The sequence below is a fragment of the Polypterus senegalus genome, chromosome 4 (genome assembly GCF_016835505.1).
Source record: "Polypterus senegalus isolate Bchr_013 chromosome 4, ASM1683550v1, whole genome shotgun sequence".
Taxonomy (NCBI): domain Eukaryota; kingdom Metazoa; phylum Chordata; class Cladistia; order Polypteriformes; family Polypteridae; genus Polypterus; species Polypterus senegalus.
The window spans coordinates 228051739-228077467 of record NC_053157.1 but is presented as its reverse complement, the minus strand read 5'-3'; the positions used below and the strand labels follow the sequence as shown (position 1 = coordinate 228077467).

The following is a 25729-nucleotide window of genomic DNA, read 5'->3' as shown; positions in this document are numbered from 1 at the left end:
ATTACTGATTCATTCTTTATCACATACCCACTTTCTAGCTCAGGGTCACAGAGAAAACTAATCAATCATTTTTCTAAAGCGTTTATAATTTGAAGTATGCATGTCTAGATATTTATAATGGAGAATAGTACAGATAGTAGCAATGTGACATTTTTGTTAATTGTTGGGTCTGTTAGTTTGGAAATGTGGTTGGGTTCTTAAATTATTTTATAAAGTCTTTATTTGTAAATGTAATGGTGGCAGTCAGCCATAAATTCTTTTCCTATTATGTATGTATATATTGTACAGTAATCCCTCCTCAATCGCGGGGGTTGCGTTCCAGAACCGAAAATCCGCGAAGTAGAAACCATATGTTTGTATGGTTATTTTTATATATTTATTATTTTTTTATATATTTTTTATTAATTTTACTGCAATCCATACAAATCAATCAAGTTTTTACAAAAAGAAAAATTGAGTTAAGGACAAATCGATCCCCAGCCCTGAGTGAGAGAGCAAGGCAAACGGTGTGAAATTTAAGGCTTGTAAACATACCTAAATTAATAAATTCTCTGTGCTTTATGAGCTTATTTTAAAACATTACTGATTAGATCCTGCCATGTTTTGAAAAAAGTCTGTACGGATCCTCTAACTGAGTATTTGATTTTTTCCAATTTCAAATAGTATAACACATCGGTTTCCCACTAACTTGAAAGAAGAAAGTTTGGGTTCTTCCAGTTTATCAGAATAAGTCTGCATGCCAAAAGTGTAGTGAATGTTATTTTTATATATTTTAAGCCCTTAGAAACTCTCCCACACTGTTTATAAATATTCTCTGCACAGTTATACAGTAAACCCTCGTTTATCGCAGTTAATCCTTTGCAGACTCTACTGTGATAAATTAATTTCCACGAAGTAGGATTCTTTATTTATAAATCGAATATTTTCGCAGTTAGAGCATAGAAAACCTGTTTACGACCTTCTAAATACGTTTTTTAACATTATTAGAGCCCTATAGACATGAAATAACACCCTTTAGTCAAAAGTTTAAACTGTGCTCCATAACAAGACAGAGATGACAGTTCTTTCTCACAATTAAAAGAATGCAAAAATATCTTCCTCTTCAAAGGAGTGCGCAGAGAATGTCAGAGAGAGAGAGAGAGAGACAGAGAGAGAGAAAAGTAAACAATCAAAAATCAATAGGGCTGTTGGGCTTTTGGGCTTTTAAGTATGCAAAGCAGAAGCACTGTGATAAAGCGACCGCAAAGAAGGGATCAATGTGAAGGTAGTCTTTCAGCATTTTTTAGAGGAGCATCCATATCTTCTAAGCAAACAGCCCCTCTGCTCGCACACCACCTCCGTCAGGAGCAGCGAATGTCAGAGAGAGTGAGAGAGACAGAGAAAAGCAAACGATCAAAAATCAATATGTGTTGTTAGAGCTTTTAAGTGTGCAAAGCACCGCAGGGGAAGCATATCTTTTATTATTGAGGAGTTTTATTTAATACTAGCAAAATACCCGCGCTTTGCAGCGGAGAAATAGTGTGTTAAAGAAGTAATGAAAAAGAAAAGGAAACATTTTGAAAATAACGTAACATGATTGTCAATGTAATTGTTTTGTCACTGTTATGAGTGATGAGTGTTGCTGTCATATATATATATTTGTATGAACAGTCTATATTAAATGGCAAGGGACCTTGTATTTGGCTGTAATATGTGTCACTGTATTGTGTGCCTTTAATTTTCTCTCTCAGTAATACTGGTTTGTATTTCCGTGAAATGCCTGTAATTTTGTCTGACAGTAATACAGTGGAACCTCTGCTCACGACCATAATTCGTTCCAAGACTCTGGTTGTAGCCCGATTTGGTCGTGAACCAAAGTAATTTCCCCCATAGGATTGTATGTAAATACAATTAATCCGTTCCAGACAGTATGAACTGTATGTAAATATATATTTTTTTTTAAGTTTTTAAGCACAAATATAGTTAACTATACCATAGAAAGCACAGCGTAATGGTAAACTAAATGTAAAAACATTGAAAACCTTGAACAACAGAGAAAACTAACACTGCAAGAATTTGCGCTATAGCCTTATGACCCGCTCACTAAAAACTATTTTTTTAATGAGTTTTAAGCACAGGGTAAAAAATTAACATTTAAAAAATCTGTAATTTAATAAACAACCAAGAAAAGTAACATTGCAACAATGCACACGTGCCCCTGTGTGTAACTCCGCCTCCCACGGCCATCGAGGGGCTTCGCTTGCCAACACACACCCCACTCCGGCCAATGCTATGAGCCAGCCACTTTGTGCCTCTACCGCTTGCGTTGTGAAGAGGGGGTCTGAAAGCACCCCAAAGAGATGTGGTTGTTCCTCCGAAACCCCCTCTTAAATGGTGATACAGTGGAAAACAGTTTTTTTTACCTCCTCTTTTCTTGATCAACTGCTGCTGCTGTGCCACGTTATCTGCATCTCATGCAGCGCTTCAAACATTTAAAAGCTTGTACAGCAGCTGCCCTTTTGTCTCACTGCCTTATCTCTCTTCAGACATCCTTTGCTCTTGTTGGGGCTCCCGCTCCCGAGGCGCATCCCAATGAAGAAGATTTTCTGTTCTTTTAATTGAGAGACGGAACTGTCCCCTCCAACTACACACAGAGCTCGATTCACTCCTGAAAGAGACTTATGTTTGTTTGAAGTGTTTGAATAACGTTTCTGTCTCTCGGTGACCCAAGAGTGACGGCGTATGTGGATTTCACTTTCACCAATCAATAAATCTTTTAATTCTTGCGGATATGCCTCTTCATTTTATTTCCAACTGGTGGTTAAATCTTTTGGCACAAAGTCTCTCTCGCGGGACATGAAAATGTCTTTCTGAAAAAGTCTTGTCTTGTCCCAAGATATTTTTATATAATAGATATATAATGTACACATGTCCTCTCTGTTCCCACATAGGTTTCCTCTGAGTTTTCTGATTTCCTCCTTGATGATAAATTGGCTATGGTGTGTGTGCGTGTGTGTGTTTGCTAACCATGTGGTGGGCTGGTGCCCTGTCCTTGCTCCCTATGCTGGCTGGGTTAGACTCCAGCGACCCTGCTAAGGATTACGACGGCTTGATGGTATGGTATAAAGATCAAAAAAATCATTCAGTATACTCACAAAAAATATGCATGTACCATACTGTATGTACAATGATCAACAACAGCATGAGCAAAGGGTTATTTTGAGGCTAATGTTGCTCAACATCCATTCTGAAGTCCAATTCCAAGGCCAACTGGATTTGAACATAGCAGAACCATCATGTGCATCTGCAGGAGGAAAACAAATATTAAAGGCTTAGAAGCCCCCGACCACAACAATTACAAAGGTTATACAATAAAAGAGCAACACATTGTGTTCCATCAGTGCTATGAAGTAAGTTCATTTTGACTTTTTTGGTCTTTCTTCTATCATTCTAGAATTTTGAAATAGGCAGATTGTGAAAGGAATATCAGTTTTGTTTAAAAAATATACTTAAAGTATAGAAATTATTTTTGTGCGTTCATGATGTTTTCTTTTGTGTGGGTGCCTCCATTTTGATGTAAGGGTGCCGTAATGTCACCAGCAAACTATACTGGAAGTGCACAGCATGTGACATCAACGACGCAATGGTACAGGCTCTGCATTTATACACTTCCTTGAATCCAAGTTGAACCTCTGAAAGAATTAGCAAATGATTATTATCATTTGCTAATTGTCCCTAAATCATTATTTGTAATAATTAAAGTTATTTTTTTTATTTTTTGGGGGTTTCCCTAGAAGTCTTTAAATGAGGTTTGCATCTAATTGAGGTTTTTGGGTCATAGAATCCAAATATATCATCAGCTTTTCATCACTTTATAAGCACACTGTGCTCTTTGGATTTAATCTGACTCTTAGCTTCAATCTTTATGACCAATTATAAGACACTCTAATTTCCTATTCCTTATGGATTATGAAGAAGAAGATGTGGAAATAAATTGGATTTATTTTTAAACCCATTATTGTTTTAAAAAATGGAAATGCAATGTTATAGGCTACACTTTAAATTATACCAATTTTTTGGCCATTTAGCCATTTTGAAAATAATAATTTCAGTGGAAAAATACAACTTAGTTTAAATTCCAGTCAACAAAAAATAAAAGTAAAAAAATGATAGGATATGATCTGTAAGTGTTGTAATGGTGTCATATGTCATAACAGGGGACTTCCAATTTCATGTAAGTAAAATTAGTTGACCTCTTATCTTGCAGGGATTCCCCATTTGGTTTTAGACAATATGTGAAAATGTGATTTCACAACATCTAATCTGACTTTAAACACAATGACAGGCTACTTGGAGAAGTATGAGATGTGTGTAAGAGTCACGGTCCTGCAGAGATGACAATGTCAGGATTACAGTTGTTGATTACACTTCTTAAATGCACAGTTAATTGCAAAAGTGCCTGTATGTATAGTTTTCATGCACTGATAGGTTACTGATAACTACTAATAAATGGGGCCCTCAGGCCAGGACGTTTGCTTCTCTGCATGTCTCAAGGTGGGGCTGCTGTTTATTAGTTTTATCCTTGCACAGTACATACCAGCACAGTTCAGAGCAGGCCTATGACTTGCTTACAGATCAAAACAAGAATGAAAATCCTTGCTAATAATAAAATCTATCGCCGCGACGCAACTATGAAATATGCAAGTTGAGCGTTGACTAAGGGACTACACACATTTAGAGAGCGTGTCGTAAACACATGGTAAGCAATGGAACCGTTCAGACAGAGCGTGCGATGAGCGGCGACCATCAAAAAATAATAAATGACACTAGTGACATCATTGCAGCACTATTATTAACCAATGTTTTCACAGTTTTGTGGTGTTTTTTGATGGTTGTGGCCTTATTGGTTGCTCTAGTTATTCCTACAACCAGTTACCTGACATGGAGGTCCCGTGATATGTTCTGTCATCAAGAGAGTAGCAAGGCGGGGGTCAGAATCGAAGCTTTTGGAATAATTTCTATGTTAAAATCTCTGAATTTTGAATAAAATTGTGTTTTTTGTTGCATCGTATTTATTACAGCTTTTTGGTATTTTCAAAGTTTTGTTCACCATGTTGGATTTTCCTTAAAAACTGATTTCATGTAATAATCTCTTCTCTTAAAATAATGCATTGTGTTTAACACATTCAGATTGGATTCTTGTCACAATCTCAGTGGTGACCTTTATTTTTTCTCTTTGTTTGGTTTTATTATACTCATTTGTTTCTGTGATTACAAGCACACTCTTGGAGGTTACTCATACAGAAATCTACTCGTGTTAACCTGGTTTCTCAGAGACCAATATCACGGTTTCTGTAACCAGAATAAGGGTTTACTTGGCATTTTAGAAACCAGGATTCTGTGCATAGCCCAGTTATTAAAGCGCATGTAAATGCACTCAGTGCCTACACGCTTCTTGAGTTTTGTGTTTAATAAAATGTGTTGCATTGGGGTTTAAGTTCCAGTTCTCCCAGGAGGGGGCCTCCAAATGAAGTCTGAAGTGTCCAGGCCAGTGGTTTCCAGTCTCAGTCGCCAGCCCCACTGTGGCTGCAGGCTTTTTTTCTGGTCAGTTTCTTAATAAGTGAGTCATTTTACCTCATCTTGACTTCATTGATTAATTAGCTAGGTTTTTCTTCTCCATTTGAGAAAGAAAATCAGTTAAGATCTTATAACTCTGGCAAAATTCTGTATGAATGTAAATCTTACACTTCCTTTTGTCACTTTCCTATTAATTAATTAAATTTAATTAAATCAAATAAAGCTCTACCTACACCTTTTTCTTGGAAATTTTCTTTCTTAATTGTATGCTGCTAATGACAATTAAAATAAACACCAGTGTAAACGACTCAGAAAAAAGAAATTTCAAAACTGCACTCGCAAAACATAATTAGAAAGCAGCAAGAATTTATGTCAACTACATAGTATTCTGTATTTGATATGTCAGTTTTTAGAGTTTTCATCATCTTTGCCATCCTTATGATTTTCCTTCCACTCCTCAGGTTATTTAAACTATTATTTTCAAAGGAGCACACTAGTGGGTCTGATGCTGAAGGAGACTTTCATCATTCTGTGTTATTTGCATCCTTGTCTGCTCTGCTTATTGTTAATCGTCATTATTATTATACAATTATGAGAGCAAAGAAAGATGAATTATGGCAATAGGAAAATGACAAAAAACACTTAAGAAGTGAAACCATCTGATCAAATTATAGCCCACACTTCTATTAATGAACACAATGAAGAATAAACAAATAACCAAAAATGTCATACAATGACAAATAATTAGCAAATTGAGAACAATTAATTATATTGCAGTTAAAAAAAGGACAATTTAGATATAAACAAATAAACACAGGTAACAAAAATGAAACAGGGACAAGACCCTTGCGAAACCCTGACATTCAACCATCAATTGCTAGCATGACTCTTGGTGGTACATAAAACAACAACAACAACAACATTTATTTATATAGCACATTTTCATACAAACAGTAGCTCAAAGTGCTTTACATATTAAAGAATAGAAAAATGAAAGACATAATTATAAAAATAAATCAACATTAACACGAATAAGAGTAAGGTTCAATGGCCAGGGGACAGAAAAACAAAAACTCAGACGGCTGGAGAAAAAATAAAATCTGTAGGATTCCAGACCATGTCAGTCCCTCTGGGCATAAAAGGGAAGTCATGACTGAGTCAGCTGCTCAGCGAGCGAACGGTGGTTTCCTTTTCTTTTCATAGAATGCTGAGAGTTGCAGAGGCGCTGACTGAAGTTCTCTGTGGGTCTTTATCGACCACATCTGTGTTTCCCTCCTGTAAGAGCCATTTGTATTAAGGTGTTAATATTTAGTTTAGGTAATGTATGGGTGGGCAGCATGGTGGCGCAGCACTGCTGCCTTGCAGTAAAGAGACCCGGGTTCGCTTCCCGGGTCCTCCCTGAATTAAGTTTGCATGTTCTCCCTGTGTCTGTGTGGGTTTCCTCCAGGTGCTCCAGTTTCCTCCCACGGTCCAAAGACATGCAGGTTAGGTGCATTGGCGATTCTAAATTGTCCCTAGTGTGTGGGTGTGTGTGTGTGCATGTACCCTGCAATGGGCTTGTGCCCTGCCCGGGGATTTGTTCCTGCCTTGCGCCCTGTGTTGGCTGGGATTGGCTCCAGAAGACCCCAGTGATCTTGTGCTAGGATACAGCGGGTTGGAAAATGGATGTATGGGTTTGCATTGATACATAGACTACATAAATAAACAATAGAAGATTCTGACTTAGCAATAGAAAGATAAAAGCTAGACCACCTGTAGAGTTTTGTTTTTACTTTGACATTAATGAGTCTTTTTCTGTTGATTAATGTAAAAAAACACAAATGAAAAATACTGTGATTCAATGAAGTGTGTAAAATTCCAAGGGAGTGAATATTTTTTATAGACATGGTATTTAAAGAAATAATTGAAAACTGGACTAAGAGACCTGGGGCCACATGTACAAATGGTGCGTACACACACAAATGTTGCGTACGTCTGTTTCCACACTCACATCGTGATGTTTAAACACTACACTTGGCGTAAAGCCACGCACATTTTCACAGTAGCTAAATCAATGGCGTACGCAAGTTCTCAGCTCAATTTTGCAAACTGGTGGCACCCAGCGTCAAAGCAGTGCTTTTGTTCCAGTGTGGTTTTCCTTTCTTTTTTAGATCCACATCCTTGACACGGCTTTATCAAATACATTGAAATTAACCACATACTGTTTATTAGTTTAAGGTATCTGATTGTAATTAACCTGTAACAATATAATGGTCCATGGAATGGCCAAACTATTCTAAATACCATAGCTGCTTTAGCGTTGTTACTCGCAAGTATTTATCCCACTTTATCTCAGTGTGGAATCACAGCTCTACAGCAGCTGATTGGAAAGTGAATTATTGGGATACAGCATCAAGCACACGCTGGCTTAGCCATGCTGTCTATTGATCTGCTCTCATACAACAAATGCTTCAGAGCCTTTCCTGTAGGGACATCGTGGTTCAGAAACATGAGCTATAAACACAATCAATCAGTCCATCAAGAGCTCTTTGTAGAACTGTTTGTACTTATAAGTACAATTACCTCACTGTAAACTTGTGATACAGTTATCATATTGCACAACCTGAGCCACTTTATAAAGAGTGTATTTACATATGATGATAATATCATTTTTATGATGAAATGCAGCAGAATATGTTTATTCAATTATACAGATAAAATGTTAACATCATTTAAATATTCTACATTGTTAATAATTAAACATGTGAGGACACATTGGGCAGAGGTAGGTGATGAACTGGTGCCCCATTCAGGGATTGTTCCTGCCTTGCACTGTATTCTATTTGGGACTGGTGTGACACTGAATGGATAGACGGATAGAATAATTAAACATGTACTACGAAGATATTTCAATGTCCCTTAAAAGTTTTGAAGAATCAACGTTCTCAGCTTACAGATGGCCTAATGTCTATTACAGAGCTGATTGTGTGGTGATTGGGTAATTGGAGAAACAAAAGGAAGGACAGGAATTGGGGGTTAGTACGTTTGAAAGAGACAGTACTGCGGCAATAAATTATTTCATCAAAGGTCATGCATGGCGCAGCAAACATCTTGCGTGAGGCAAGAACAATCTCTGGACACCAGCTCATCACTATCACTGAGCCACAGTGTTCCCATGTTTAATAACATGCTTTAATTCCTATCATCATGAAAATGACATCAAGTATACTTCTCAGTATTTAAATTATTCAGATAGCTGTAATATCATGAATGTAATGGATTCTGTGTCCTGTTGGAGGAAGAGAAAGCCCATTTAAGAAGCACATAGTGATTCACACACATAGAGCACACAGAAGATCAAATATAAAACAAATCATTTAACGTGCTGCTTTAGTTACGATGGGATTTGAGAAACTAGTAAATTAAACAATTTTAAGATAAAAGTTTATGATGTTCTACTTTAATGATAAAATAAACTATGTGATTAAAGTGGAATTTCAAGATTGAAGTTGACATTTTGAACTTTTTTCCCACTGTGTGCCTATTTTTTTTCATTTTTCTGTACCCTAATAAGCTTCCAAATAACACTTAGACAGTGGGTTATGACTCGCCTTTTCACGGCAACTTTGATATCTGTGTGAATTTGAACTTTCAAGTTTCTCTGACACTCTATATCACTTTATCAACTTCCTTTTGTTGTTTATACCACTGTTTGAAACAACAAATAGTACATTTTTCCTTGCTTCCACTTGGTATTTGCTGAAATTCTTCTATTTCCCAAGTGTTTTTGCCATTGTCTTTTCACAGAACGTTGAACTTAATGGTTATTTATATTGATTTGCATAATCAAAGAGGCATAATTCTGGGAAGAGTTGGGGACTGGCGCACATGCGTTACTTTTCATGTTGACAGGGATTTATGTAGCGGAAGAATGTGGAAGTTGGTGTACACACAGATTTATCCATCTGGATTTTTTTGTGCGTACGCACATTTATACTTTTGCCCATATGCCATGTTTTAGTGTGAATTCTATGCACGATATTATGCATGAGGCCCCGTATCATATTATTGAAGCTAGTCAATTTTATTTTAGAACATTAGAGCATTATAACAATCGAGACATGAACAGGACATTCAGCGGATCAAAGCTCACTAGTCCTACCCACTTAATTCTTCTAAAATAAAATCAAGTCTACTTTGGAAATTCCTTAAACTCCTACACTAAACCACATTACTTGGTCACTTATTCCATTTGTCTATGGTTTCCAACTGTGTCCCCGTGTTCTTGATTTACTCACTTTAAAATAACAGTCTTGATCCACTACACTAATTCCCTTCATAATTTTAAACACTTCAGTCATATCTCCTCTGAATCTTCTTTTTCCTAACCTGAAAAGGCTCAGCTCTTTTAATCTTTCCTTATAACTCATCCCCTATAGTCCTCTAATCAGCCTAGTTGCTCTTCTCTGGAACTTCCAGTCCTTTTTGTAGCCTACAGACCAAAACTATACACAGTACTCCAGGTGAGGCCTTACCAGTGAATTGAAAGGATATCTGTTATAATTTTTTAGTACAGTAATCCCTCACTATATCGCGCTTCGACTTTCGCAGCTTCACTCTATCGCGGATTTTATATTTAAGCATATCTAAATATATATCACAGATTTTTTGCTGGTTCACGGATTTCTGCGGGCAATGGGTCTCTTAATTTATGGTACATGCTTCCTCAGTTGCTTTGCCCAGTTGATTTCATACAAGGGATGCTATTGTAAGATGGCTGAAAAGCTACCCAATCAGAGCACATATTACATATTCAAATAAAACTCCTCAATGATATACGATATGCTTCCCGTGTGGCGCTTCGCATACTTGAAAGCCCAAACAGCACATGTTGTATTTAAAAGGTTGTAAACAGGTTTTCTATGCTCTAACTGCGAAAATATTCGATTTATAAATAAAGAATCCTACTTTGTGGAAATTCATTTATCGCGGCAGAGTCTGGAATGGATTAACCACGATTAAAGAGGGTTGACTGTAATAGTAATTTGTTCACGGTATTAGTCATTTAATCTTACTGTGCTAACCATTTTCAGTAGTCCAGTTGTTTTAATGTGCATTGTTTGCTTCTCCAAACAGGACGAAAAGATAATGTCATTTATGCAGAAGTAAAACTTAAAAATCGTCCAGGTCAACCGGTGGAAGAAACAGACTCTGACACAGGTACAGTAAATTATTTTTAATTAAAAGGCAATTTGCATTATTTCATGTAAGTGAAATATTACTAATCTAAGTCATCTAAGTCTTTAAAATAACAATAAAATGCAGAAATTAGTTTTATAAAATAAAAAGATTTTAGCATTCTGTATTATATAAATCTACAGTATAATTCTGTTCTTCAGGGAATTTAGAACTTTTTGCAGCTATTTACTATAGTTTTGAGTTTGTTTCATTTTGTAAGCCTTTCACATGTGGATTTTTTTATTGTTTTATTTACTGTATGTCATCATTTATAGGACGGTGCCATTTTGTGTTTTATGTGCTGGATGCCTGCTGTCATTTGGTGAATATCAATTCATTGTCCCAGCCATATTGTTTACAGTTGCTATACTTGTTGCTGATCAAATGAAGTGTTCAGTTGATCCCTGCCTAATCTTATAGAAAATGGTTGCCGTTTGATAGAAAATGGTCTCATTCCTACATATATTTCAAAATCAATCACAATTTAAAAGTTTCCCTATGCTTTTTTTTAATGGCAATGAACAAGAAACTCAATGAATAACTTGTTGTGAGGTATTCACAATGCCTTACAAAAATATTCACCCCCTTCAGTGTTAGTTTTGGTTTTTTGCATTACAACCTGGAATTACAATAGATTTTGGGGGTGTCAACACCTTGTGATTTATACAACATACCTACCACTTTGAAGGTGCAAAATATTTTTTATTGTGACACTGGGGATTTTCCTACCTTGCACCCAGTGCTGGTGTTAGGATATAGTGGGTTGGGTAATGACTAACTGACTGACAAACAATAATTAAGACAAAAGACAGCAGTCCTGAGTGTGCATAGGTATTCAGCCCACAATATCAATATTTTATCAAGCCCACTTTTGTGGCAATTCCAGCTGCAAGCCTTTTGTGGAATGGCTCTATTAGTTTAGTTTATACAGGGATCACTGGGTTTTTTGCACATTCCTCAAGGCAAAACTGCTCCAACTCCTTCAAGTTTGATGAGTTATATTGGTGTACAGCAATCTTCAAGTCATGCCACAGATTTTTGTCCTTCTGTAAGGTGAACCTTCATCCCAGTCTCAATTCTCTGGAAGACTGAAAAAACAGGTTTTTTTCACAAGAATTGTCCTGTATTTAGTGCGATCCATCTTCTCTTCAATCCTGACCAGTTTTCCTGTTCCTGCTTACAAAAGTCATCCCCACAGAGTGATGCTACCACCTCCATGCTTCACTGTGGGAATGGTGTTTTCCAAGTGATGGGAGTGTTGGGTTTGTGCCACAAATGGTGTTTCCCATGATGACCATAAAGTTCAATTTTAGTCTTTTCTGTCCAGAGAACCTTCCTCTATGTATTTGGGGAGTCTGGCAAATGCTGTTGGGCAAACTCCAAATCCATCCATCCATTTTCCAACCCACTGAATCCGAACACAGGGTCACAGGGGTCTGCTGGAGCCAATCCCAGCCAACAGAGGGCACAAGGCAAGAACCAATCCCAGGCAGGGTGCCAACCAACCGCAGCAAACTCCAAATGTGTTTTCTTATTGTCTTATTTAACACTAAAATCCCAGAAGCTTACAATTTATTTTGTTACCCCGACCTCCTTAAATTTTCCTGACATAACACCAGGAAGCTTGCAGCTCCTTACCAGTGCACTAAAATCCTGTTTTTATTTTGCAAATGTGTGGTTTAGGAGAACACAGCCTGCTACAAACCCCCATTCTGTCAGATGAAAGCATTGCCCTGCTGAAATCCTCACAATTCAAGTCTGTGTTGAAGTGTTTATCTGGTGATGTCTTTGTATGGAATTATACAGCTAGTGAAATACTTTGATTTGAAATAAATACATTTCATGTGTGCTTCATGTCCACAACAATCTGTGTTAATAAAGAATGAAAGAAGAAATGCGAGGCAAGAAATGCTGAACAAATGGCTATTTGATATGTTACAGTTTAATGTTGATGTGAAATGTAGGATGTGTGAAGATATCCAATATAAAATTAAAGGTGTAACAAAATATGTATGCATTAATTCAAGAATGAAACCAAAGAAAAAGAAATTGCTCCACTGACATATTGCTGAAGCCCAACTATCAGTTGATACAAAATGAAAGACGATCACATTCATGTGTGGTTGCACGTTTTATTTTCAACTGGTTGTCACAGTGGTAACTCTGCTTTATTTCTGAGTTATGCAGATGGTGCAATGGAATAGCTATTGGTTAGAAACCTCAAAGTCCTGAGTTTGAATTTCGTCACCACCCTTGTATTTAGTGCTTTGAGTAGTGAGCCGCTATTATTATTATCTTCATATATTATACGCTACTATGGCTATCTGTTTGTCTGTCCAGGATTTTAAATCACCTGTAGCTCGCGAACCATTTGACTAATTGACCTGAAATTTGATACACATATACTACGTGATGTCTACTACCTGCTTTGGTGGTGACGATTGACCTCCAAGGTTATTCTTTGTTTTATTTTTTTAATTTATTGTAGAATCAACTCTCGGCAGCGGTCAGCAGGGCAGCAGTGCAACACATGTGTACGGGCGCCGTTCTCATTCCCTACCAGCTTCGCCATCACTTCCTCTACCTCTTCATATCTTAAATCATTCTTGAGGCAGATTGAAGACTTAAAGGCCAGCTTAATTGGAAAATGAAGGAAAACTTACTAAGTTATTGCAACACAAACACTGACTTAATCAGTTTTAACGCGAAAAGATGGCGACAGAAGAAGAGAAGTGGGCCGCTAGAGTGGGGAAAAGAAGAGATGCTCAGGAAACACCAAACACATCAACCTCTGAGAAAACAAATGCTAAACATACAGAGAAAGAGTAGGAAAACTATGAATGCTCAAATCAAGTGTATTCTCTGCATGTTATCGTGCAGTGCGCCATTACTGGTCACGTAATAAAAGCATACATTTGATGTGAGTCTGTAACATCCTGTTTAAATTTATGGTAAAAGTTATCGCTGAAGGGATAAAAGCAGACACACAAACGTAGCTCAATCAGTTCTTCTTTGTGTCATGTTGAGCAAACAGACAGCGCAATGTCTATGGTGGATGTTACTTTTCCTTGCACATGGACATTTACATCAACATGTAATTTGAAGATTTTTATTATTGTTTTATTCTTGGATTTTAGAATAAAACTGGATTTAAAAATGTGTGTGGTTAAGCACACTCATACACAACTTGTTGATTTTACAGTCAACTTCATGTTCTAATTATAACAAAGCTGCTTCACTTGTTGTGTGCATTTTTTACATGAAGCTGAAAAAATAAATTTGATATTTATAGGGTTGCCTAGGCTCATTAAAACCACTGATGAAGGTCAGTGACTTGTCCTTACTTTGTGTTATAAGCTGGATGCTTATGTGAGCAATAATTCTGGATTTTTCTTTGCTTTTCCAAAACTTCCCTGTGGTGGGCTGGTGACCTCCCTGGGGTTTGTTTCCCGCCTTGCACCCTGTGTTGGCTGGGATTGGTTCCAGCAGAACCCCGTGACCCTGTAGTTAGGATACATCGGGATGGATAATGGATGGATGGATGGATTGATAACTTCCATCTGATTGATTAATCTATTACATTTTGGATTTATGGCTTTCTTACATATTGCTCAAAGATATTGCTTTTTGAATGCAGATGCAGAAGAGATACGGACAGATGATTCTCAGTATACAAATTACATGATGATAGACTGGAATCTAGTAGAAGACGTCAAGCAGCCGTGTGGGGAAACACCTGTTGGTGAGACCATCATGTGCGTTTAAGGATGAGGAAATATGTTACTGTGACAATTCAATTTAATTTAAACACGCGCTTCTCTTCTCTTACTAAATAGTACCTCCTGTTAATGAAAAAAAGAAGATCAATTTGTTGACACCCTTGCTGATGTTTCATTGTGCTTTATTGTTAGCTGCCTTCATCTCTCTGATAGTGTACTGTAAGTATTTTCCAGATAAAATACTTTATATTTGGATTAACTTATTTAGCAGATACATTTATTCAAAGTGACTTACAAATTAGATCAACATAATCAAGTCAGTTATGTGCTGTTGTTAAAAGGAGTCAGAGGCATGGCAAAATGGGTGTAAGGTTTCCAAAAAGAGCCAACCTTCACCAGACTGCCCAGAAAAGGCTCACCCCAAGTCAGCTAGACCTCCATCTGCTACCTGCAGGCTTCGGCCTAATTTTGCCCCAAAATGGGAAGCTGGCTTTGAAAGTTCAAAAAGAATATAAAAGTCCTGAAATATACCAACATGCCCTACAGAAGAGAAGGGAACCGTAAACCTGTTGGTCTTTAAGAAAAGAAGGGTGAATCTTTATAAAATATATTGATTTATTGACAAAAATAGAAAAATAAAAGAAAAAGCTTTAAAGACCAAAAAAAGATTACCCTAAAAGGCAATCAAAAAAAAAAAAAAAAAATCCTAATACATAATCCAGGGTAGAAATCCAATAATCTGAGAAAACAGAATAAAAATAGGAGCCATATGAGAGGTTGGGCATCACACTAAAAAAGTGGGAGTTCAAGGTGTTGTTTGTAGATGGATGCAGAATTGGCTCAAACACAGGAAACAGGGGGTTATGGTGTGAGGAACCTTATGAGAATCAGGTGACATTAAGCCATCCATTTATTTATTTTTTAATGAATCCTTTAAGGACCTGTACATATTCATCCAGAACCGATAAGAATACCTAAACAGTTTGCAAAACAATTCTGTAAGTTTCCCTATGCCTCTCTAGTCTAACATTATACCACTTTTATTTATTCAGTTAGTTAATTTATTACAATCTAAGGGTGTAAAAATTAAAGCAGGGCTTACTGTAACACAAATAATAATACCTGGGAGACTCAGAATAATAAAAGATGTACTATATCAAATAAAAAGTCTGACTCCAATATTTTTGTTTATTTAGATGTAATTAGCCACAAGTATACAGCAAAAGAACAGAAACTACAACATAATCTTTCTACTGCTGAAAACAAGTCAATGCGTTTACAAGCAGACCTCAACATTATGCAACTGCAGCTGTCAGATCTGCAGAATCAGGCCTCAGCACTTAACTGGAGCTGTAATGAGTTACGCTTTCAGAACAGAGAACTAAAACAGAACCAGAGTGAGCTGCAGAACAAGACCAGGGAAATGAGAGAGAAACAAACAGCGCTGTTGTTTGAGAACGCAAAATTGAAATCAAACCAAAGTGAACAGCAGAAGCAGTACCAAGAACTAAAAGACAACCAAAGTGAGCTGACAAAAACACAGAGTGTACTGCTTGCAAAATACCAGCAGCTAAATGACAATCACAGCAAATTAACTGCAGATTTCAATGAATACTGTCCTATTAAAGATAAGGGTAAGTGCTATCCATGTAAATCCCATCCTATAAGTGTATCCTTGTTTTGTTAACAATTTAAGCATTTCTGCCATTTGTTGATCTGATGTCTAATATCTCACCAGGGGCCTCATGTATAAATGGTGCGTACACCCGTTTCCACGCTCACATTGCAAATAAAAATTAAACTTGGCATAAAACCACACACATTCTCACACCACCCCAATCCATTGCGTACGCATGTTTTCTGCTCTGTTACAACTCACCTTTTTATGGTGACTTTAATATCTGACCACTTCTTTTTTATTTTGGGTATTGTGCGACTTTCTGAACTTGAACTTTTGAGTTTCTCCGTCACTCGATCAACTTACTTTTGTTGTTTATACCACTGCTTAAATCAACAAATAGTACATTTTTCCTTGCCTTCACTTGGTATTCGCTAAAATTCATCTTTTTTTCCCCTTGCTTTTGCCATTCTCTTTTCATAAAATGCTGAACTTAAGGGGCTATTTATATTGATGTGTATATTCAAAGAGGCGTAATTCTGGCAGGAGTCGGGTGGGGCGGCAGGTGCATGCACATGCGTTACATTTCACCCTGACTGTGATTTATGTAGTGGAAGAAGGTGGAAGTTGCGTAAGCACAGATTTATGCATCTGAATTTTTTTGTGCGCATGCACATTTCTGATTTTGTCCATACACCATGTGTTAGTGTGAATTCTATGCATGCCATTATACATGAGGCCCCTGATCGCTATTAAAATAAAATGTGTGACTTTTGGACCTTCACAAAATGAATGATCACGACATAAAGAAGACTTTATGTAATTACAGAGGAAGGTCAAAGAAATGAAAACACATATAAATGAGATTATGACTTCAGCATATATATATATCTATATATATAATTCACTAAGGCAAGACAACCATGAAAAGCACGCCGGAAGGGGCGTGGATTCACTAAGCCGCCGACAAGTGAGACACCTATGGCGCCGCAGGAAGAACCCACGCCCACCAACTCCAAGACCATTGGATATGACGACAACTCGCAGGGCCACGCCCACCAAGTTGGACGCGAGGACACAGAAAAAGTGGCGTCATTTATATTCGTCTGTCGTGGAGGCCACATGCGGTGCAGGTCAGGTTAATGCCATGTTCATGTCATGCACCTCCGAGCTATGTTGACTGTTCATAGAGGCATGTTTCTCGGAGGTGAATCGCCATATGCAGCGTGTGAAACGGTTTGCGAGGGGTATCTCATGGGATCTTTAAAACAATCATTTACAACTGAGGTTAAAACACAATGAAGTAAGCAGTCTACGAGTTTTCGGTTACAACGCATGACCGCTTGCACCATAGCAAACTGTTTTACACGCTACATACAGCAATTCGCATCCGCGACAAACATGAGTCTTCTTAGATGCTCCTGCGGGAACACGGAAGATGTTTTCCTGCCCACCAACACTCCTTTTTCACCGACCCACGTCTACCCTCGCTCTCTACGCATTCACACTGCCTACCCATGTGCCCGGACGCAAAAACTCACCGACCACCCGGTTAGCCCCTTTCGTCTGTGCTAGGAGTCCACATGCACGTCTAAGCCACATTGACTTTTCATTATTCTTTTCGGTTTCGACACCAACCGCGTCCACCATGAAAAACCATGCGAAAGGAACAACTAAGCCACGCCCACAAACTCTACCCCTCCTCCCACGTGCTCAGGAACGCACCTCAGACCACTGCCCGCCAAATCAAACAGCTCATCAAACACATACTCACTCGCTTTGGTCTGTGCTCCGGTCCAAACCCAGCTGTGAGCCACGTTGACTATTCTTTTGCCCTCCATGGCTGCCGCTTCAAATGTATTTCATGGAAACAACACTTCTTTCAATGTTATAGAAATTCCTGCTTCAGGTAATTGTTTGTTTCTGTCAGTCGGGTTTTTTTGGAGAAATGTCATTGACGAAACTGTTGCTCATAGCAAACTGTTTTACACGCTACATACAGCAATTCGCATCCGCGACAAACATGCGTCTTCTTAGATGCTCCTGCACTTTGTACACAGCCCCCCTCCCACCGTGGTCGGGTGTCTTCGTGGATTATATATAGAAAGGCAGCCAAAACCGCACAAAGCAATGAAAAGTCTACGTGAGTCACAGGTACGGTTACCACTTTTAATACAAAAAAATAAGGGACGCATACTGCAGCGGGGGCCACATCCCTTGGGGGCCAAGACCACGGGACGCGCAATTTCATTCTCAAATATGGGACGATTCCGTATTTTATTCTGTGGGTGGTGGTGCATGGCAGTTCTTACTTAGTGGAGCGATTTGGATGCTTATTTACAAAAACGAAGGAGACTCCCGCCTGCTAAATAGTTACACGACCCAACAGCGGTCGGCGTCCAAATTCTTAGAGGGACAAGTGGCTTTCAGCCACGTGAGATTGAGCATTAACAGGTCTGTGATGCACTTGTATGTCCGGTACTGCACGCGCTACACTGAATGGATCAACGTGTGTCTACCCGGCGTGGGTAAGCCGTTGAACCCCATTCGTGATGGAGACCGTGGCTTACGATTGTTCCTCACGTACGAGAAATTCCCAGTACGTGCGGGTCATACGCTCGCACTGATTACGTTCCTGCCCTTTGTAACCTCATCCCTCCCTCCCCACCCAAAGGTCGGGTGACTTAGTGGATTATATAAAAAAAGCACCCAGAACCGCAAAGAACAATGAAAAGTCAACGTGGAAACCGACTGAGACGGTGTTTGGAAAATTAACAGTCAATGTGACTCACAGGTGCGTGTGGACTGTACACAAACAAAAGCGACTCAGGTAGGAAGTTGGGGGCGGGCACATAAGCGGGCAGTGCGTACTGAGCGAGCGCCGTTCAACCCGTCCTTCGCTTTGGAAGGAGAAGGCGCTACTCGGTTTTCAGTCACGGACAATTGTATGTTGCTTCGTAGCGTGCATTGTGGCAATGTTACTTTTCTTGGAGGTTTATTAAATTACGGATTTTTCAAATGTTTATTTTTTCCTCTGTGCTTAAAAATCATTTAAAAAGCGGCCTGATTATGCAGCATATGCTACGCCGCGGGTTGGCTAGTATATATATATACTGTATATATATATATATATATATATATATATATATATATATATATATATATATATATATATATATATATATATATATATATATACAGTACAGGCCTCATTTAATGTGTTTTCTTTATTTTCATGACCATTTACATAGTACATAGTTGGTAGCTAAGGCATCAAAACTATGAATGAACACATGTGGAGTTATGTACTTAACAAAAAAAGGTGAAATAACTGAAAACATTTTTTATATTCTAGTTTCTTCAAAATAGTCACCCTTTGCTCTGATTACTGCTTTGCACACTTTTGGCATTCTCTCGATGAGCTTCAACAGGTAGAATATATAGCGCTGGAATATATAAAGTCAAAACTTGAATATATAAAGTCATTCCCGAATATATAAAGTCAAAACCTGAGTATATAAAGTCAGCGTCGGAATATACAAAGTCAGCGCTGGAATATCGATCCATTTCCCAACCCGTTGAATCTGACCACAGGGTCACGGGGGTCTGCTGGAGCCAATCCCAGCCAACACTGGGCGCAAGGCAGGAACCAATCCTGGGCAGGGCACAGGCATCATTTTCAAAACATTAACCGAACAGTGTTTTTTTAATTTATTTTTCTGAATACGTTTTTGTTAACTTAGTTCAGTTTTTTTAGTTTACTAAAAATGTGCCTGAGTCGTTTCAATCAGTATATTTTGACTTTGACTTTATATATTCAGGAATGAGTTTATATACTCCGATGTTGACTTTATATAATTAGGAATGACTTTATAAATTCCGACGCTGACTTTATATATTCAGGTTTTGACTTTATATATTCTGACGCCGACTTTATATATTCAGAAAATCAATGTATTTGCCTGTTTGGCACCACATAATATACACTCACCTAAAGGATTATTAGGAACACCATACTAATACGGTGTTTGACCCCCCTTTGCCTTCAGAACTGCCTTAATTCTATGTGGCATTGATTCAACGAGGTGCTGAAAGCATTCTTTAGAAATGTTGGCCCATATTGATAGGCACTAAGGGGCCTAAAGTGTGCCAAGAAAACATCCCCCACACCATTGCACCACCACCACCAGCCTGCACAGTGGTAACAAGGCATGATGGATCCATGTTCTCATTCTGTTTATGCCAAATTCTGACTCTACCATTTGAATGTCTCAACAGAAATCGAGACTCATCAGACCAGGCAACATTTTTCCAGTCTTCAACTGTCCAATTTTGGTGAGCTCGTGCAAATTGTAGCCTCTTTTTCCTATTTGTAGTGGAGATGAGTGGTACCCAGTGGGGTCTTCTGCTGTTGTAGCCCATTTGTGGCTTCACAAATGCTTTGCTGCATACCTCGGTTGTAACAAGTGGTAATTTCAGTTAAAGTTGCTCTTCTATCAGCTAGAATCAGTCGGCCCATTCTCCTCTGACCTCTAGCATCAACAAGGCATTTTCGCCCACAGGACTGCCGCATACTGGATGTTTTCCCTTTTCACACCATTCTTTGTAAACCCTAGAAATGGTTGTGCGTGAAAATCCCAGTAACTGAGCAGATTGTGAAATACTCAGACCGGCCCGTCTGGCACCAACAACCATGCCACGGTCAAAATTGCTTAAATCACCTTTCTTTCCCATTCTGACATTTAGTTTGGAGTTCAGGAGATTGTCTTGACCAGGACCACACCCCTAAATGCATTGAAGCAACTGCCATGTGATTGGTTGATTAGATAATTGCATTAATGAGAAATTGAACAGGTGTTCCTAATAATCCTTTAGGTGAGTGTATATATAAATATAGTATAGTATAGTATATATATATACTAGTGTAAAATTCTAGTTTGCCCTGCTGGTTCATTGTCAAGTCTTTTTAAAATATACCATATATATATATATATATATATATATATATATATATATATATATATATATATATATATATATATATATATATATATATATATATATATATATATATATATATATATATATATATATATATATACAGTGGTGTGAAAAACTATTTGCCCCTTCCTGATTTCTTATTCTTTTGCATGTTTGTCACACAAAATGTTTCTGATCATCAAACACATTTAACCATTAGTCAAATATAACACAAGTAAACACAAAATGCAGTTTTTAAATGATGGTTTTATTATTTAGGGAGAAAAAATCCAAACCTACATGGCCCTGTGTGAAAAGTAATTGCCCCTGAACCTAATAACTGGTTGGGCCACCCTTAGCAGCAATAACTGCAATCAAGCATTTGCGATAACTTGCAATGAGTCTTTTACAGCGCTCTGGAGGAATTTTGGCCCACTCATCTTTGCAGAATTGTTGTAATTCAGCTTTATTTGAGGGTTTTCTAGCATGAACCGCCTTTTTAAGGTCATGCCATAGCATCTCAATTGGATTCAGGTCAGGACTTTGACTAGGCCACTCCAAAGTCTTCATTTTGTTTTCTTCAGCCATTCAGAGGTGGATTTGCTGGTGTGTTTTGGGTCATTGTCCTGTTGCAGCACCCAAGATCGCTTCAGCTTGAGTTGACGAACAGATGGCGGACATTCTCCTTCAGGATTTTTGGTAGACAGTAGAATTCATGGTTCCATCTATCACAGCAAGCCTTCCAGGTCCTGAAACAGCAAAACAACCCCAGACCATCACACTACCACCACCATATTTTACTGTTGGTATGATGTTCTTTTTCTGAAATGCTGTGTTCCTTTTACGCCAGATGTAACGGGACATTTGCCTTCCAAAAATTTAAACTTTTGTCTCATCAGTCCACAAGGTATTTTCCCAAAAGTCTTGGCAATCATTGAGATGTTTCTTAGCAAAATTGAGATGAGCCCTAATGTTCTTTTGCTTAACAGTGGTTTGCGTCTTGGAAATCTGCCATGCAGGCCGTTTTTGCCCAGTCTGTTTCTTATGGTGGAGTCGTGACCACTGACCTTAATTGAGGCAAGTGAGGCCTGCAGTTCTTTAGACGTTGTCCTGGGGTCTTTGTGACCTCTTGGATGAGTCGTCTCTGCGCTCTTGGGGTAATTTTGGTCGCCGGCCACTCCTGGGAAGGTTCACCACTGTTCCATGTTTTTGCCATTTGTGGATAATGGCTCTCACTGTGGTTCGCTGGAGTCCCAAAGCTTTAGAAATGTCTTTATAACCTTTACCAGACTGATAGATCTCAATTACTTCTGTTCTCATTTGTTCCTGAATTGCTTTGGATCTTGGCATGATGTCTAGCTTTTGAGGTGCTTTTGGCCTACTTCTCTGTGTCAGGCAGCTCCTATTTAAGGGATTTCTTGATTGAAACAGGTGTGGCAGTAATCAGGCCTGGGGGTGGCTACGGAAATTGAACTCAGGTGTGATACACCACAGTTAGGTTATTTTTTAACAAGGGGGAGATTACTTTTTCACACAGGGTCATGTAGGTTTGGATTTTTTTTCTCCCTAAATAATAAAAACCATCATTTAAAAACTGCATTTTGTGTTTACTTGTGTTATATTTGACTAATGGTTAAATGTGTTTGATGATCAGAAACATTTTGTGTGACAAACATGCAAAAGAATAAGAAATCAGGAAGGGGGCAAATAGTTTTTCACACCACTGTATATATATATGGTATATTTTAAAAAGACTTGACAATGAACCAGCAGGGCAAACTAGAATTAAATCTGCCAATTTAAAAATGGCAGTTATTCCTTGTCTGGCATGTTGTTCAGGGTAGGATAAATATGAACATTTGGTCTGTTTAAATGGTGTCATGTTAAAATTTTGTATTTTCAGCATTTTGTTACTGACTTGGTAGGACACACTCAAGGTGGCACTATGTAAATACCACTATATGTATATATGTACCACTTATGCACTACTATTCAAATCTCTGTTTTCTAACCAAGTGTAGCACACAAATTTACGGATTCATCCCCAATTTACGGATTAAATACTTTAAACACTACAAGGGCAAGCATAAGGTTGTTCAAGTTTTCTAGTTACAACTCGTAGCATTTCATTTCTCAACTTACAGTTGTAGCGCCTTTGCTCTGAAAACTACTTGTCCTTTTGTTAGCGGCTCTCAGACTTCCCTCCCAGTTTTACTCTCTGGTTTTCTGACAATATCATTATACAAATTGAAATGCTGACTCTTGTAACAGTTCCTTGAATAAATTCAAATCTCCTGATCTGTTTAACACCATCCTGACAGTTACTCACTTACTGTGTTGCCAGTTGCCAGGGAGGTCGTCTGGGTTGGAACTTAAAAAACATTTAGACATGCCACTATGCATACACCCACCTGCCAGAACACTTGTATTGCTGTTGTGTACTCATCAACTGCATTACTCATGAATATCTGCAACCCAGGAGTCTCAGTCATTTTCTTGCATCCGTTTGTGGATTTAAGTTTGAAATACTCATACAAACCACTGGGCTTTTAAGGCTTCCGTCTAGAAGATTTTCTCTTTCTTTTTTGTTTCACAGAAAGAAGGTGTCACATCTGCCCAGACCAATGGTTTTATTTCAAATCAAAATGTTACTTTTTCACCACTGAAGCACAGAACTGGCACTCTAGCTGTAAATACTGCCGTGCATTGAAAGCAGAACTGGTGATTATCAAGAGTAAAGAGGAACAGGTGGGTCTTCATCAGGGGTCTTCTGAGCAACCAGGCCAGGAGCAATATGGGCACTCCTAGTGATCAGATTATTTAAAACCCAAAGTTTAAAACTGAAAATGTAATTGTTTTGTTTAATTTTTTATGTTTTGTTATTTTGATTTTGTTTTTGCCAATAATATAAGCAGACACAGATAATAGCTAAACTTTATCCCAATAATAATATTCTTGTTTTTTCAAAATTGGTGTAACTTAGTTTGAAATCTACTTGAATTCAATTCATATTAGTTTATTTACACTGTATATATCACTCTTACCATAGACAAATTCAGAGAGTGCCATACAAAAATGCAAATATAGTTAAAGTAAAAGATAAAATAACACCAACTCAAAACAAAAACAAAAAGCAAAACACAATTAGATTTTGCAAATATGCAGGACTATAATCTATATAGTCCATCTGTGCACATGAGTTGCAAGGGAGAAACTCTTCCTGCATGGTATGACAATCCTTTGCTGGGAAAGTTCACTAATTACACTGGTCTACAAAAAAATATTTTTTGTTTGCTACTGGAAACTTCAGTGCAGCTCTTTATTAAGTTTTTGACACTGATTTCATATATTAAATTAGCACATCAGATTTTTGAAATACACATCATTGACGTTTTGATACTTTTGAATATCAATATATCAACACGATATCTGGAGTTTGGACTCTGTTCCATCAAAATTGTTTTGATGTGTTTATTCTGAAAACAAACCAGAAGACGATACCAGAGACAAATTAAAGCATAGTTATGTCAATTTACCTCAATATAAAAGTGAGGTCAGCAGGCCCAAAAATGTTGGAGGCACTCGCTTTTGCCCTTGTATGGCACATCTGTCTCTCTTTGCAAGAACCAACAGTAGTCACCCATCATGCTTGGACTGAATTTTCCCCCGATATCAGTTTTCCATCACCTTTATATCCAGATGAAATCTTTCCCTAAACTCATCATGGACATTGCCCAGATTTGGTGGAAAAAAGTCGAGATGCTGCTGATTCAGTGGGCTTCAGTTTCCTTTTGAACCTATCATCAGGCATCAGTTCACAGATTTCAGGAACAACAAAAACCCCTTCCTTAATTTTGGCTTCACTTTTCTCGGACCAAACATTTCTTAAATGCATAAAATCATCGTCGTTTCTGTCCATCGCTGATGTTGAATCTAACAAACAAAATGTCCTGAAATGTAATGTTATGTTTAATAGTAAAACCTCTACCTACTGCACCTTCATGTCTGAGTTGTGTCATTGTGCTTTAGAGTCATATAAAACCTGGTAATCAGTAACAGGTATTTTTTCTGCAAATTAAAAAATAATAATTTTAAAATAAAACCTGCATTAAGCCAAACCCACATTTCTGGAACAGATTAAGCCAGAATTATGCGATTTGTGGAGCCAAAGATGCGGATAACGTGCTAATCCTGCTTTTTGGAATTGGATCATTATTTGCGCATTCCAGAAAGAACAATTTGACAAAATCCAGCTCAATTACTGGGGTAACCAATGCTCTGAAACTAACCTGAAAAAGAACAGGTTTAACATGAAGGATTAACACAATTCAGCTTCAATAATTAAGGAGCAGAGCATCCAGTTATAAAATCAAAGTTGATAAATGTTCTGTCAGAAATTCTGATCTCAGCTGCACAATTTAAGAAGCAGAAAAAAATGACAAAATATTGAAATTGCAGTGCCTCTTCCTGAATGAACAATCAACATGGAAGCACAGCTTCAACAAATTCTGCCCAGAAAAAATGTAATCAGACACTAATCTGACATTCTGATCAGAGCTCTGCAAAGCTAATGTCTGTTATAACTAGAAGCTGAGGTCTGAGGATAAAGAGCCAAATGTCACACTGTTATTATGCTTGG

The 25729-nt window shown here is 37.9% G+C and overlaps 1 protein-coding gene across 1 annotated transcript in view; it reads left to right on the top strand.

Annotated features, from left to right (window-relative positions):
• The window catches only part of LOC120528094 (C-type lectin domain family 10 member A-like), a 46192-nt gene that overhangs the window by 6908 nt on the left and 13555 nt on the right, over positions 1-25729 (top strand). The window contains exons 3-7 of the mRNA XM_039752117.1: positions 10672-10755; positions 14411-14515; positions 14610-14711; positions 15689-16126; positions 23687-23838. Of these exons, the coding sequence (XP_039608051.1) occupies positions 10672-10755; positions 14411-14515; positions 14610-14711; positions 15689-16126; positions 23687-23838 (881 nt within the window). The remainder of the gene's footprint in view (positions 1-10671; positions 10756-14410; positions 14516-14609; positions 14712-15688; positions 16127-23686; positions 23839-25729) is intronic.